The 12,588-nt window shown below is 39.2% G+C and overlaps 2 protein-coding genes and 1 pseudogene across 2 annotated transcripts; 1 reads left to right on the forward strand and 2 right to left on the reverse strand.

Moving 5' to 3' along the window:
• Positions 1 to 235: 235 nt before the first annotated feature.
• Positions 236 to 1,977, reverse strand: LOC104749273 (expansin-B5-like). The gene is made up of 4 exons (XM_010470864.3): positions 1,564 to 1,977; positions 1,358 to 1,470; positions 1,082 to 1,266; positions 236 to 880 (listed from the first exon to the last, which is right to left on the reverse strand). The coding sequence occupies exons 1-4, from the start codon at positions 1,715 to 1,717 to the stop codon at positions 538 to 540; spliced, it is 795 nt and encodes a 264-aa protein (XP_010469166.2). The 5' UTR covers positions 1,718 to 1,977; the 3' UTR covers positions 236 to 537.
• A 2,592-nt stretch (positions 1,978 to 4,569) lies between these two features.
• LOC104749274 (cyclin-U2-2) lies at positions 4,570 to 5,752 on the reverse strand. The gene is made up of 2 exons (XM_010470865.2): positions 5,199 to 5,752; positions 4,570 to 5,083 (listed from the first exon to the last, which is right to left on the reverse strand). The coding sequence occupies exons 1-2, from the start codon at positions 5,609 to 5,611 to the stop codon at positions 4,801 to 4,803; spliced, it is 696 nt and encodes a 231-aa protein (XP_010469167.1). The 5' UTR covers positions 5,612 to 5,752; the 3' UTR covers positions 4,570 to 4,800.
• A 5,566-nt stretch (positions 5,753 to 11,318) lies between these two features.
• LOC147925014 (uncharacterized) lies at positions 11,319 to 12,306 on the forward strand (annotated as a pseudogene).
• The last annotated feature ends 282 nt before the right edge of the window (positions 12,307 to 12,588 follow it).

A 12,588-nucleotide genomic window follows, 5' to 3' on the forward strand; every position in this document is an offset into this window, starting at 1 on the left:
AACCCATATTACCAATTTAGATTTTTTGTGTTTTTGTTTTCTTCTAATAAAAAAGGATAACGTTCTATTATACGTTAGTTTCCGTTCATATTTGTGTGTTTCTAATATAAAACGCGTTTTTCAGAAACCTTTAATCTCAGTATTTTGTTACACAGTTAGGTGGTTTACCACAAATTTATTGAGACTTTATGAGTGTACTTACGAAGTCTTTATTTACCAAACTTGTGAAGAACAGTTAATCAATGCTTTGTGCAACTTCTCCATTCACATGTAGTACAACAAATATTAAACGCCTCTCCAAAACCAATCCGATCCGGTCTATGAATCTACTATATGTTCCACGTTGAAACGTAAACCAAACTCGGATTCCGTTTACAAAATTATGGGCCTTTTTAGCTGAGCGACAACAACTCTAAGCCCATATGAATTATTTTTCAAATTAGTATATAGTATACCATCCCCATTACAAGTTTATATATAAATAACCCCTTTTAAATTTCAAACGTTATGATTCGTTTAGGGGGTAGAAAAAAGGAATCACTTCTGCTTCTTTGGAACGGGGAAGTTAACCGTGGAATGGTAAATAGCACCAGGACTCCACTTTTCCGGGATAACGCATTTGGCGACGATCTTCTTACCAGACACGGCAGAGGTAAGCCTGATGTTGAACGGTCCTTTCAAAGGAGTACCAGAGTTTAGTTTCCAAACGGCGGATCTCATTCCCTCCATCTTTATGTACTTTCCTCCGGCCGGTTGGACCTCGATGCAGGCGAAGTTCCCGTCACCGTTTGCATACTTAGCGGTGAAAGACATGTAGTAAGGATTTGCTCCGGCGTCCACATGGATAGCGATCTTAGTCTTCGGGTGTTTGCAACATGCACTGCATTATATTTATATGTATGAGATATTGATTAGAATTAATTAAGGCTACTTTTTTATCAGCGAACGTCGATACATGCATGCAAAATTTGTTCGGCTTATGCGTACGTATATATAATGAAATGAAATGTCGATACATGCTATTTTGTATCCAAAATTAATCCGACCAAAATGAACCGAAACGGTTTTTGACAATACGTACCGTTTGTAACTAACTTTTAGTTCTCCAAGGTTTCGTAATTGATCTCCCTTGCCACGTTTGGCCAATGCACCAAATGCCTTACCGCTAAGATCAAAATGAACAGCCTCTTTCGTGCAGCCCGCACACTCATCCGATATCATCGCCTTGATCGGTTTTTTCGTGCACAACGGATGGTCGCACTTAAGCTATAACATATAAACATGATTAGTACATATATATAGTTATATACATTACATTATGATATCCGATTAATAATAACTGTTATATGTAAAATACCCTATAACATGCCCCACAACCCTTTCCGTCTTTGAACAATGAAGGTCCTCCGGCTGAAACCATACATTTGTACGGGTGCTTTGCCACTGCATCACCAAATCCACAAGCTCCTCCTGTGTATAATAGATTTTACGAACCGTACGTATGTAAATATGTAAAAATATTTTCAAGTTTTCCTGATATCAGTGCATGGTTTGATTAATTACCTGTGCTGCCAGGACCTTCACGGTCGCCATACCACGTGATACCGGCGGTGTTCCAGTGGGTTTTATTATGGGAAGAACATGGCTTCAATGAGATTGCAAAGAAAGTTGTAAGAGCAATGATAAAAGAAAAATATTTGATAGATGAGGAAGCCATGTTTGGTTTAGATCTTGAATGGATACAGATTTTTTATTAGAGTTTTATATATAATTTATTAGGTTTTTTTTAGGTTTTAAGTTTTTAGTTTCTGGTTGTTAGAGAGATTAAGAAATTTAAATAGCTTTAGGTTTATTACTAAAAAGACAATTATAGTTATCCTAGATTTGAGGAAAACAAAATCTTTAAAAAGCTTATGAATACATATGATGAGTTTTTTTTTATCGTTATTTTAGAAACCAAAAACTATAACAGAAACCGCTACGTACCGTTCAAGTTCAACAAAGGTTTATTTTGAGATATTAGTTTCTCTTTTCATCTTTCTTAACTTGGATGAGATATCTAAGCTGTTAAGTTCGAAATTAGAATAAAATTGTGACATTATGGGGTAAAAACGTGGTCGATATTAGGCTATATGAAAGCTGAATTAGTTTGGTAAATTTCCTCATACCGCATCGTAATTAAACATGGGAATCCATGAAATTATTAAACGTCGCTCATCTGAACGATTCACATGAAACCGATAGTCCAAAACGATTCACACAAGACCGATGGTTTATAGTCCAGTTTCTAGGGTTTGATTATTTATAAATTATATACATACTCTCATGATCAACAATAATAATCAGTTGAGAAAGGATACAACAAAATAAAATTAGGTGGAGAGAAGTCGCCTGAGTCTTACTCGCGGCGATTTCTCTCTCAAAGTCGAGAGTCTTCTGATCACAACCTCGTGCGCCGACGGCGGGTCTTCAGTCAATTCCGGTGACGATGAGGACCCTACAGCTCATGGTTCTTCATCCGCGACTCTGCATCTTCTCGGCAACACCATTGGATCAAGATCAAGGGAGCAGTGGAAGGGAGAAGCATCTGCGAGACTCCTACGGTAAGAGCTCTACCGGCAGTGTAGCGACGCAGAGTGGAAGAAGGAGTTTCACGGCGAGGAACGAGCGATGAAGATAGTTAGATTTGGGGACCGGGGATTCTGGAGGTTTCGCGGGATTAGTCTCGATAGGGGAGGTAGTTTCTGATCCGGCGAAGCTAAGCCACCGTCGAAGGTCTCTTCATCTACTCCCTACTATCTTTCTCTCTCACGACTGAGCAAAAAGCCTCCTCGACGACGACGAGCTCGGTTCTCTTCCTCCTCCTCAACACAGCTCTACGGTGGCGGGATGGAAATTGGATCACCATCTCCGTTCGGCTAACGACGTCCAGGCTTACCGGAGGTCCTGTTCCGGTAAGTATCTGCAGATCTGTTGGGCGGCGGCTACAGCGAGTTCTTCGTTTGTAGATTAGGGTTTTCATCAACCGGTTTAGTTCGGTCTGTAAATCCGATCGGTTTTGTATCCCAATGGTTTAGTCTGGGTTGATGTATATGGATCGGACTTTTAGGTGATGTTGTATGGGCCTAATCTGGAAATAGCCCATTGAGCATATATTATTAATTGAATACCCTTTAACAAAAAGAAAAAAAACAATAATAATCAGTTAACAGTTTGCGCTGGTAATCAATACCCGATCGAGAAGGTTGAGGCAAGATTTTGTTTGGGTCTCTTTTGGCCCAATAATATGTTTTGCTGAGCAAAAGGGTTGTGAACGCTTTTAATTTGACAACTTGGACAAAAATATGTTCGGTTAAATATAACCCGTAAGCCCATCATCCCAAATCCGTATATCTAAATTTTATATCCGTTTAATCGCATATCTAATTTTATGTCCCAAGAAAAGAAAAAAACCAGTTCTCCTAAATTTACTATGACTAACGTAGGTGCGACCAGTAGTGGAAATTCGAACCATTGTGAAATTTTGTTAAACATTACTATAGAAGTTAGACCAATACGTATAATAAAAATACCGAATAAAGACAAAGTCAGGGTATACTACTATATTAGTGTGTATACCTTTGGTGAGGCAATTATTAGACATCATATCAACACATCGATCCTAATCTTATTCTTTTAAATATTTGGTGCAAAGGATTAAGGCTTAATGATTGATCGATGCCTTTGGTTAGGTGAATGCTCGTGAACCACACTACACTGCTCTTTTTGAAAAGTAATAATAAGAAAAATTTAGAACACACTTTGTATTCTTATCAAATGGCATAATTAGAGTTGTTTAATAAAATAACAAAAAACAATATATGATTGAGAGTGTTAAATAATTTTGTGGTTGTAAAATAGTTAAGCTAGTAGAATATGTCAAGGTTTTCAACTATTTTTTCGCATAAGAATCAAAAAAAATATACAATATGCTAACTTGTGAGATTCTACAAAAACAATATACTATATGTTTGAGCAATGATGAATTGAGAATACATTTCTTTTACCACCTACATAGGAAACTAGACACGGTCGTATGGTTTCCTACACCCAAAAAATGAGAAAGGTTCAACTAATCTGAAACTATAAATTTGATATATTTTATAATAAGAAAAAGTTGGTGCGCGTATAATAGACATAGAAAGTATAAGACATCTTTATTAAAGAATTTTAAAGCTATTGGTAATAATGCATGTTTGTAAGCCACCGTTTAATCAAATTATTAGACACCAAATAAGCATAGAAATCCTATCTTCTAACTTTCATGTACATATTTGGATGTTACTAAACAAACAAATATATATACATATTTGAAAAAATTATCAATTTAGATATCGCCTAATTATTGGACTATATATATATAATTTGTGTGGTTTTCTAACTTTCCTTTATTTGCTAAATTCCGATTCAAGATATTTAGATTTTCATTTCCAAATGATAGAAAAATAAACAAAATTTAAGAATTTTAGTCTAGATGATGTTATATACCTGAAATTGTTATGATTGATTAGATGAATGCAAGCAAGGACATAGATTTGAACCACGTTACCAAATTCAATAGACATTGAATCTCATACTTTACATCACGGCTAATGATCTCTACGCATATATATACAGTATTTACAATTACAACCTACCCAAACAAAAAATATACAAAACACTCTAACCAACAAGTTTGTCAGAAAGTCAAGACCACTAAGCACAAACCGACAAAACAAAAACTAAGAATTGTTTTGAAAGAAAAAAACAGAGTTTCTTTCTCTACAACAAGATTCGAGCGAAGTGATGATGATGATGATGATGTTTAGGATTTTTAACGATCATTTGTCTGGATTTGATCTCTTCAGCGCAACGTAATGCCTTCTCAATCTGATAACCTCCTCCAAAGCTAACTTCTCTTTCAAGATGACAACAATAACTTTCGAACACACTCACATTAACATGTAGTTTGAATCCCATCGAGAACAGGAACTCTAACTCTAACTTGTTCAACTCCTCTGTCTCTAATCCACCTACCTTCGCAAAATATGAATTCCTATAGTTCCTGAAAACAGAGAAATGAAACAAATTTAGAAAAATGTAATCTAATCAAACAAAATGTTTTTTGTTTTAAATTAAAAGAAATATATGTGAAAGTGAAGTTTAGCTAGTATACTTACAAATCTTCGACGTATTTAGAAGCGATCATGATGGTGGTGATGAGGAGACGATGTACATTGGTGAGACTGATTCTAAAACCGGGATTGGTTTGACAAAACCGGTCAATGTAGACATAAGCCACAACGTAAACCGAAGGACCGGCTTTAGTGTACCGGAAAATTCTCTCTAGGTACGATTGGATGGTCATGTCAGGTATTTCACGGCTATCGAAGATCTGAGTCTTGCTAGAAGACGACGCCGGAACCGTTCTCCGGCTGCTAATCCTCTGGTTACGTGTGAGAGTTCGTTCGATCAGTGACGATAGAACAGAGATAACCAGAGGCGTCTCGGAATTGTTTTGGTTGTTGGAGTATGAATAAAGATCAGACCGGAGTTTTCTTGGAGAGATTGTTAGAGAATTCGAAACCGCCATTGAAATATTTCTTGTTTTCGTCGGGAGAAAAGAATTTAACAAAGTTTGATCGAAGACGACGAAGAGGAAGAGAGGATTTGATGAAGTGATGAAGTGAAAGAGAGAGGCTTTTTATATATAAAGCTTTGAGATGTTTGTTGTAACGATTACGTACCTTCCCCTTCTTTTCTTTTAATTATTACTTTATTCAATTTTATACGTGTAGTTTCTAAGGTTGCATGGAAACGGAAACGGATACGCGGAAACGAAACGTTTCGGGAACGGGAAATGATTTTTTTTCAAAAATTAAGTAATGGAAACGTGTAGGAAACGTATATATATATATATATATATGTCTACACAGATATATATATATATATATATATAATAAGTCTCCAAACATAAAAACCATATTAAAAAAAAACTGAAACAACACAGATTCAAAACAGAAATATTAAATAGTTTAGTTAAAAGTAAAACTGTAAAAAAATAAACGTTCAAAATCAATTTTTTGACCAGCACCGCCATATATTTAGGGATTTTAACTTTTAAGCTACTAATTATATTATTTTGTTTTTCATTATATGTATCATAAATACTTATATTTTCAAATTATTTATTTATTAAATTTTGAAATTATAAAAAAGAGTTTTCGTCGCGTTTCCAAAACGGAAACGGAGTTTTCATCGTGTTTCCAAACAGAGATTTTTAGAAATCGTGTTTCTATAACTTGTTTCCGAGTTTCCACGAGTTTCTGTTTCCGAAACGTTTCGGAAACGAGAAACACACCTCAAAAAGAGTTTCGATGCAACATAAAGTTTCTTTTTTTCACTAACCTTCGTGTGTATATGAATGAAATCGTTAAATAATGAGTTGTATATTATATAGTAACAATTTAAATACAGTTTCATGTGTACGGTAGGTCAAAGATTTGAGTTTTATCTGAATTTTTTTTTCTTTTCTTACCACTTTAAAAGGAGAATTAATATTAGTTTAATAGAAGCATATATACATATATATATATGTGTGCATATGTTGCATATAAACAGTACACTCCAACGAACTCGGTGCGTATAGTTTGTTGAAAAGTAGAAAGAACATAACTTCTTGTCATTCTAATAAATACAGTGTAGGGATATATAGATATAGATGTCAATATTAATAGAAGAAGACAAAGACGTAGAAGTAGTTATATAGTTTCAGAAAGATAGAAAAAAGAAGATAAAATTTGGTTGATTTGTGGAATCTGAGTTGGGCTGTGCAATTGATATGTATATATACAATACAATTTTCTTAATTATTTCTTATTATCTTACGATTTGATTTGTTTATTTACTACACTCGCAGTTCATTCGTACAACAAAACATGAGTTAAAAGGTTATATTAAAAGTTACTGTTCACTTTCTCTCTCAAAAGACAAAAGTAGTGTCTTTCACAGCTAACCTTCGGCGTCTTCAACGACGCCGGCTCCTTCTTTCGTTGGAGGCGTTGAGTTATCTCCTACCCATAGGGAAACAAAAGCGCCTGAAGGGCACCAACAGCTCTCCAAGTGCGAAATCGTTGCCCCCAAAAAACGACTCTCAGTCTTCTTCTTCTGAATCGAGTTCCGCGGTGAAGCTTCCCTCCCCACCCCCCGTGGTCGTCAATTCCATCCTCACTCCAATTGCCCAATTTCCCACCACCCCCTCCTCAGGCTTAGCCAAGGTCCCCCAACAGATCTGGTCTCCCCAAGCGTTCTGGATGTGATCAAAGCGGCTACAGAGGTACCTGCTTTAGCTCCATCTACTTCTCCGCCTACCCCAGTGATACTTGCTCCATCTACGCAAGCTGCACCCGCCATGATTGTTGCGACAAGCCTAGAAGTTATCAACCAGAGCTCCACCGTTGGTGAAGACACCTGGTGTGACCTCTTCAAAGTCACCTCTAAAAAGTTGCAGAAGAAAGGCAACGCTTTTAACCTTCCTACCGGTGAGCCGTGTGTGAAAATCCCGGATTCAGTGATTACTAAACATAAGAAGTCATGGGAATCATTCATTATAGGAAAGTTTTTTACTCAGATCCGCCAGCTTAAGGTATTATACATACCATTGTCAACGGTATATGGAGTAAGCAACTTCGTGACATTACGGTTTCCAAATTGGAGGGCCACGCTTTCTTATTCCGGATTCCTAACGTCCAGTCTCGGAATCGGGTTATCAACCAGAGACTTTGGCAGATTGAAGGGCAAACAATGTTCGTTGCTAAGTGGGAACCAGGAGTGATTCCAGTAAAGTCTGAACTCACTACAGCTCCTATCTGGCTTGAACTCCGAAATGTCCCCTTCCAATTTTTCAATGAAGACGGTCTTGAACATATTGCCAGCTTGGTAGGCGAACCTAAATTTCTGCATCCTAACACGGCAAACAAAACGAACTTGGAGGTTGCAAAGGTCTTTACAATCATTTACCCTCAAAAGCCGTTACCGGAGGCCGTCAACGTTCAATTTGAGTCAGGCGATATTAGGCGTATCGAAGTATCTAGCCCATAGATGCCTCCGGTGTATGCTCAATGTCGAGAAGTTGGGCATAGTCTACGGAAATATCGTGCAGCCCCAGTCCTATGCAAGGGTTACAACTCCACAATTCATACAAACGAGGACTGCACAAGAAACAAACCGCTAGTCGAGAAGAAGAAACAAAGGAGGAGACGATCTAAAACTCCCAAACCAGTGACTAAGGAAGGTGATTAGGAGAGGGTTAACAGATCCACCGATCCAGCTAAATACCTAGTCTCCAATCCCACCTCAGTTACACTCTTCAAGCCCACAATTCTTGTTGAGGGAGTGAGTACTAGTAAAGTTGTGCTTCCTCCAACAACTTCTCTAGCTAGTAAGAAGGGTAAAAGCATAACAATAACAACAAATACGCCTACATCAGAAGAAGAAGACGACTCTTCTGATGTACCCTCTTCACATTCAGCAGAAGAGGACTTTGACCTGGAGGATGAAGCGAAGTTCACTGAAGTGTTGTCACAGAGACAACAACGAAGTGCGAGGGGCAAGGGCCCCAAATACTTATAAATCCTATGTCGATAAATAATTATATGTCGGTTGACATTTTTTGTTGGAACGTCACGTGACTTAATATGTCCTCACATAGACGCGGTTTTAAGAAATGGTTTAGAAGCCATCAACCTCTTTTTGGTAGTCTCGTGGAGACACACGTGAAGCAACCTAAGCACCAAAAATTCATCAATGCAATGTTGCCAGGTTGGCTCTACGATAATAACTATGGTTTCTCAGACCTCGGGAAGATCTGGGTTCTTTGGCATCCTAGTGTCAAAGTTTTTGCAATCACTAAGTCTTTACAAATGATCAGTTGCGAAGTTTAGTTCCCGGAGAGTCCGGAGGTCTTTGTGGTTTCCTTTGTGTACGCAGCAAACGATGATGCAACGAGGCAAACTCTTTGAGACGAGCTGGTCACTTTGTCTTCAGATGCACGAGTGCGTGGGAAGGCTTGAGCTATTCTTGGAGACTTCAATCAGACTCTGCACCCAGAGGAGCACTCACTTGATGATGGTTCACCTGCAGACAGACCCACTAGAATTTTCAGGGAAGTCATGTTCAACGCTTCTCTTACCGACCTTAACTATAGAGGATAAACCTTCACATGGTGGAATAAGAGAAAAAGAGCTCCTGTTGCCAAGAAATTGGATCGCATTCTTGCAAATGATGAGTGGAACACGACTTTTCCGGCCTCACTGGGCCTCTTTCATGAACCGGCGTTTTCTGACCATGTGTCCTGTGGGATAAGGCTTTACTCAGCATCTCCCAAGACAAAGAAACCGTTCAGATTTTACAATTTTTTGCAGCAGGATCAAAAATTCCTTCCATTGATCTGCCTTGAATGGTTCTCTATCAACGTGACTGGTTCCGCAATGTTCAGAGTATCTCAGAAGTTAAAGGCCCTGAAGAGGATCATTCGAGATTTCAGCAAACAGAACTACTCTGATATTGAGAAACGAACAGAAGAAGCTCTGGCAAAACTGCTCTTGGCTCAAAGTAGCATGCTCCAAAATCCCAGTGTTGCGAATGCGGAGATTGAACTGGAGATGCAACAGAAATGGATTATCCTCTCACGGGCAGAAGAAAACTTTTTCCTACAGCGCTCACGAGTGACTTGGTTAAGAGAGGGAGACATGAACACTTCTTATTTTCACAAAATGGCATCGTCCCGTCAAGCCTTGAACCACATTCATTTTCTTCTTGATGGCTCTGGTAACAGGTTCGAAAGTCAACAAGAGATTCAAAGCCACTGCGTGAACTACTTTAGTAATACTCTAGGCGGAGAACATGATCAGCCCCTGTTTCTTCAGGATGACATCACCAATTTACTGAACATCACATTTCATCAGCTCAACAGTTAGTTCTGGATTCTCCTTTCTCTGCGGAGGAGATTAAAGCAGCTTTTCTCTCCCTACCAAGAAACAAAGCAAGTGGACCTGACGGATACTCCTCCGAGTTTTTTTGCTGGTTGCTGATCTTTCATAGGTGGGGAGGTCAATGAAGCTGTTCTTGGATTCTTCAACTCGGGTCAGCTGATCAAACAATGGAACGCAACAAATTTAGTTCTTCTTCCAAAAATTCCTAACGCAGCAACAGTCTCGGAGTTCCGCCCCATCTCTTGTCTAAACACCGTGTATAAGGTCATATCCAAGCTTTTAGTAGGGAGACTCAAGGCTATCCTACCCTCGGTAATAAGTCATGCTCAATCCGCCTTTATGCCAGGTCACCTGCTGCTCGAAAACGTTCTACTCGCCACAGATATTGTGCAAGGTTACAACAAGAAAACGATCCCTCCAAGTGCAATGCTTAAGATTGATTTGAGAAATGTCTTTGACTCCATCAGATGGGATTTTATCATTGCAACCCTCAGAGCTATAAAACTTCCTGAGAAGTTCATAGGATGGATTCAGGAATGCTTGTCCACCGCCAGCTTCTCAGTCACAGTGAATGGTCACACAAGAGGTTTCTTTAAAAGCACCAAGGGGCTCAGACAGGGGGACACAATGTCACCTTACTTGTTTGTCTTATCCATGGAGGTTTTCTCAGGTCTTCTCCGTTCAAGGTATACATCATGTTACATATCTTACCACCCTAGAACCTCCGAAGTAGAAATCTCCCATATGATGTTCGCAGATGACGTGATGATCTTCTTTGATGGAAGTAGCTCATCGTTGCACGGTATTTATGAAACCCTAGAGGACTTCACAGGATGGTCTGGTTTGCACATGAACAGAGCAAAAACTCAGCTTTTCCATGCCGGGTTGACTCAAGCTGAATCCGATGCTCTAACAAGCTATGGTTTCACGCCGGGAACTTTGCCTATACGCTACCTGGGGTTGCCCCTGATGAGTAGGAAGCTAAAAGTCTCAGAGTACGCACCTCTTATATAGAAAATCAAGTCTCGCTTTAACTCTTGGGCTACAAAATCTCTCTCCTTTGCTGGAAGAGTGCATTTAATTGCCTCTGAAATCTCAGGAATTGTTAACTTATGGATCTCCACTTTCATTCTACCACTGGGTTGCATTAGGAAAATTGAATCTTTGTGCTCTCGCTTCTTATGGTTGGGGCAGATTGACAAGATTGGAATAGCAAAGATATCATGGTCCCAAGTTTGCCTCCCTTGGGCTGAAGGAGGACTCGGATTAAGAAGATTTGCCACTTGGAATCGAGCTCTGTGCTTGCGAATGATTTGGCTTCTTTTCTCGGAGAGTGGCTCATTGTGGGTTGCCTGGCATAAGTACCACAACTGCAGCAAAGTCACGAGTTTCTGGGATCAACAGGAAAGATCCTCTGACTCTTGGAACTGGAGATGCCTGCTTAGATTGAGACCATTGGCGGAAAGATTCATCATGTGCACCATTGGCAATGGAAGGAAGGCAAGCTTCTGGTTCGATAGTTGGACCCCCTTCGGACCTCTCATTAAGTTCATCGGAAATCAAGGGCCTAGAGAGCTAAGAGTTCCCTTACCTGCAAAAGTAGCGGATGCATGTGATTCTCAAGGTTGGAAACTTGCTGACCCCGTTCAGAGCAGACAGTCCAACTTCATGTCCACCTCACCACCATTACTAACCCTCACACTTCACAAAGTCCTGACTCTTACGCTTGGGTAGTGGAAAATAAGAAGTGCTCTGGCTTCTCCTCTTCAAGAACTTGGGAAGTCCTTCGACCAAGAGCGGAAGTACTTGGCACAACACAATTTGGTTCAAGGGCGCGACCCCTAAGCATGCTTTCACTTTATGGATAGCAAATCAAGATCGCCTCCCTACAAGAACAAGGTTGGCCAGTTGGGGAATGAACATCAACACCACATGTGACCTATGTTCACTCCTCCCAGAATCGAGAGACCATTTGTTTTTATCCTGTTGTCTTTGCAACCTCTATTTAGAATGCCGTATGCAGGAAATTGGACCAACCGATGTTAAGTTTCAGCTCCTGGGCGCAATTGATAGCCTGAGTAGCGGAACTGACCGAGCACCAACGACACTTCGTAAGCTCGTTGGCCAATCCGTCATTTATGCCATCTGGAGACAGCGAAATAATCTCTACCATAACCAGACGATTCTGCCGCCGTCAGTAATCTTTAAAGACATCGACCATGAGATTAAAAACTCAATCACTGCACGACAGCTCCACAAACGCTTTAAAAAGTTTATGCAAATTTGGCTGCTTTGACTTTATCTTCTTAAAATGGATGTAGTTTACCGATTTTTGGTTTTCTTGTTTTCCATTTTTTTTTGCCAAGAAACCAATCTTTTGGTTGACGTTTCTGTAAACCAATCCCTTCCTCTGTTTTTTTTTTCTTTTTTTCTCGATTTTAATTGTTTAAACCATTTATTACTTCTGGTTTTATTGCGTCCATGTTACAAGTAGACTATTATTACCCATACGGATTTTAGTTTATCCACACAAAAAAAAAATTGTAAAAGAATGACGTATATAGTTTCTACATCACTA

Source organism: Camelina sativa, chromosome 16, assembly GCF_030686135.1.
Source record: "Camelina sativa cultivar CO46 ecotype springtype chromosome 16, ASM3068613v1".
NCBI lineage: Eukaryota > Viridiplantae > Streptophyta > Magnoliopsida > Brassicales > Brassicaceae > Camelina > Camelina sativa.

What these genes read in the sequence shown, in the direction of transcription:
- LOC104749274 (XM_010470865.2), bottom strand. Translation starts at nt 5,611, where the DNA reads ATGGCGGTTTCGAATTCTCTAACAATCTCTCCAAGAAAACTCCGGTCT. An exon ending in TCTAAATACGTCGAAGATTT is followed by an intron (nt 5,084 to 5,198) that starts GTAAGTATACTA and finishes CTCTGTTTTCAG; the next exon opens with GAACTATAGGAATTCATATT.
- LOC104749273 (XM_010470864.3), bottom strand. Translation starts at nt 1,717, where the DNA reads ATGGCTTCCTCATCTATCAAATATTTTTCTTTTATCATTGCTCTTACA. An exon ending in TGAAGGTCCTGGCAGCACAG is followed by an intron (nt 1,471 to 1,563) that starts GTAATTAATCAA and finishes TATTATACACAG; the next exon opens with GAGGAGCTTGTGGATTTGGT. An exon ending in GTTGTGGGGCATGTTATAGG is followed by an intron (nt 1,267 to 1,357) that starts GTATTTTACATA and finishes TATATGTTATAG; the next exon opens with CTTAAGTGCGACCATCCGTT.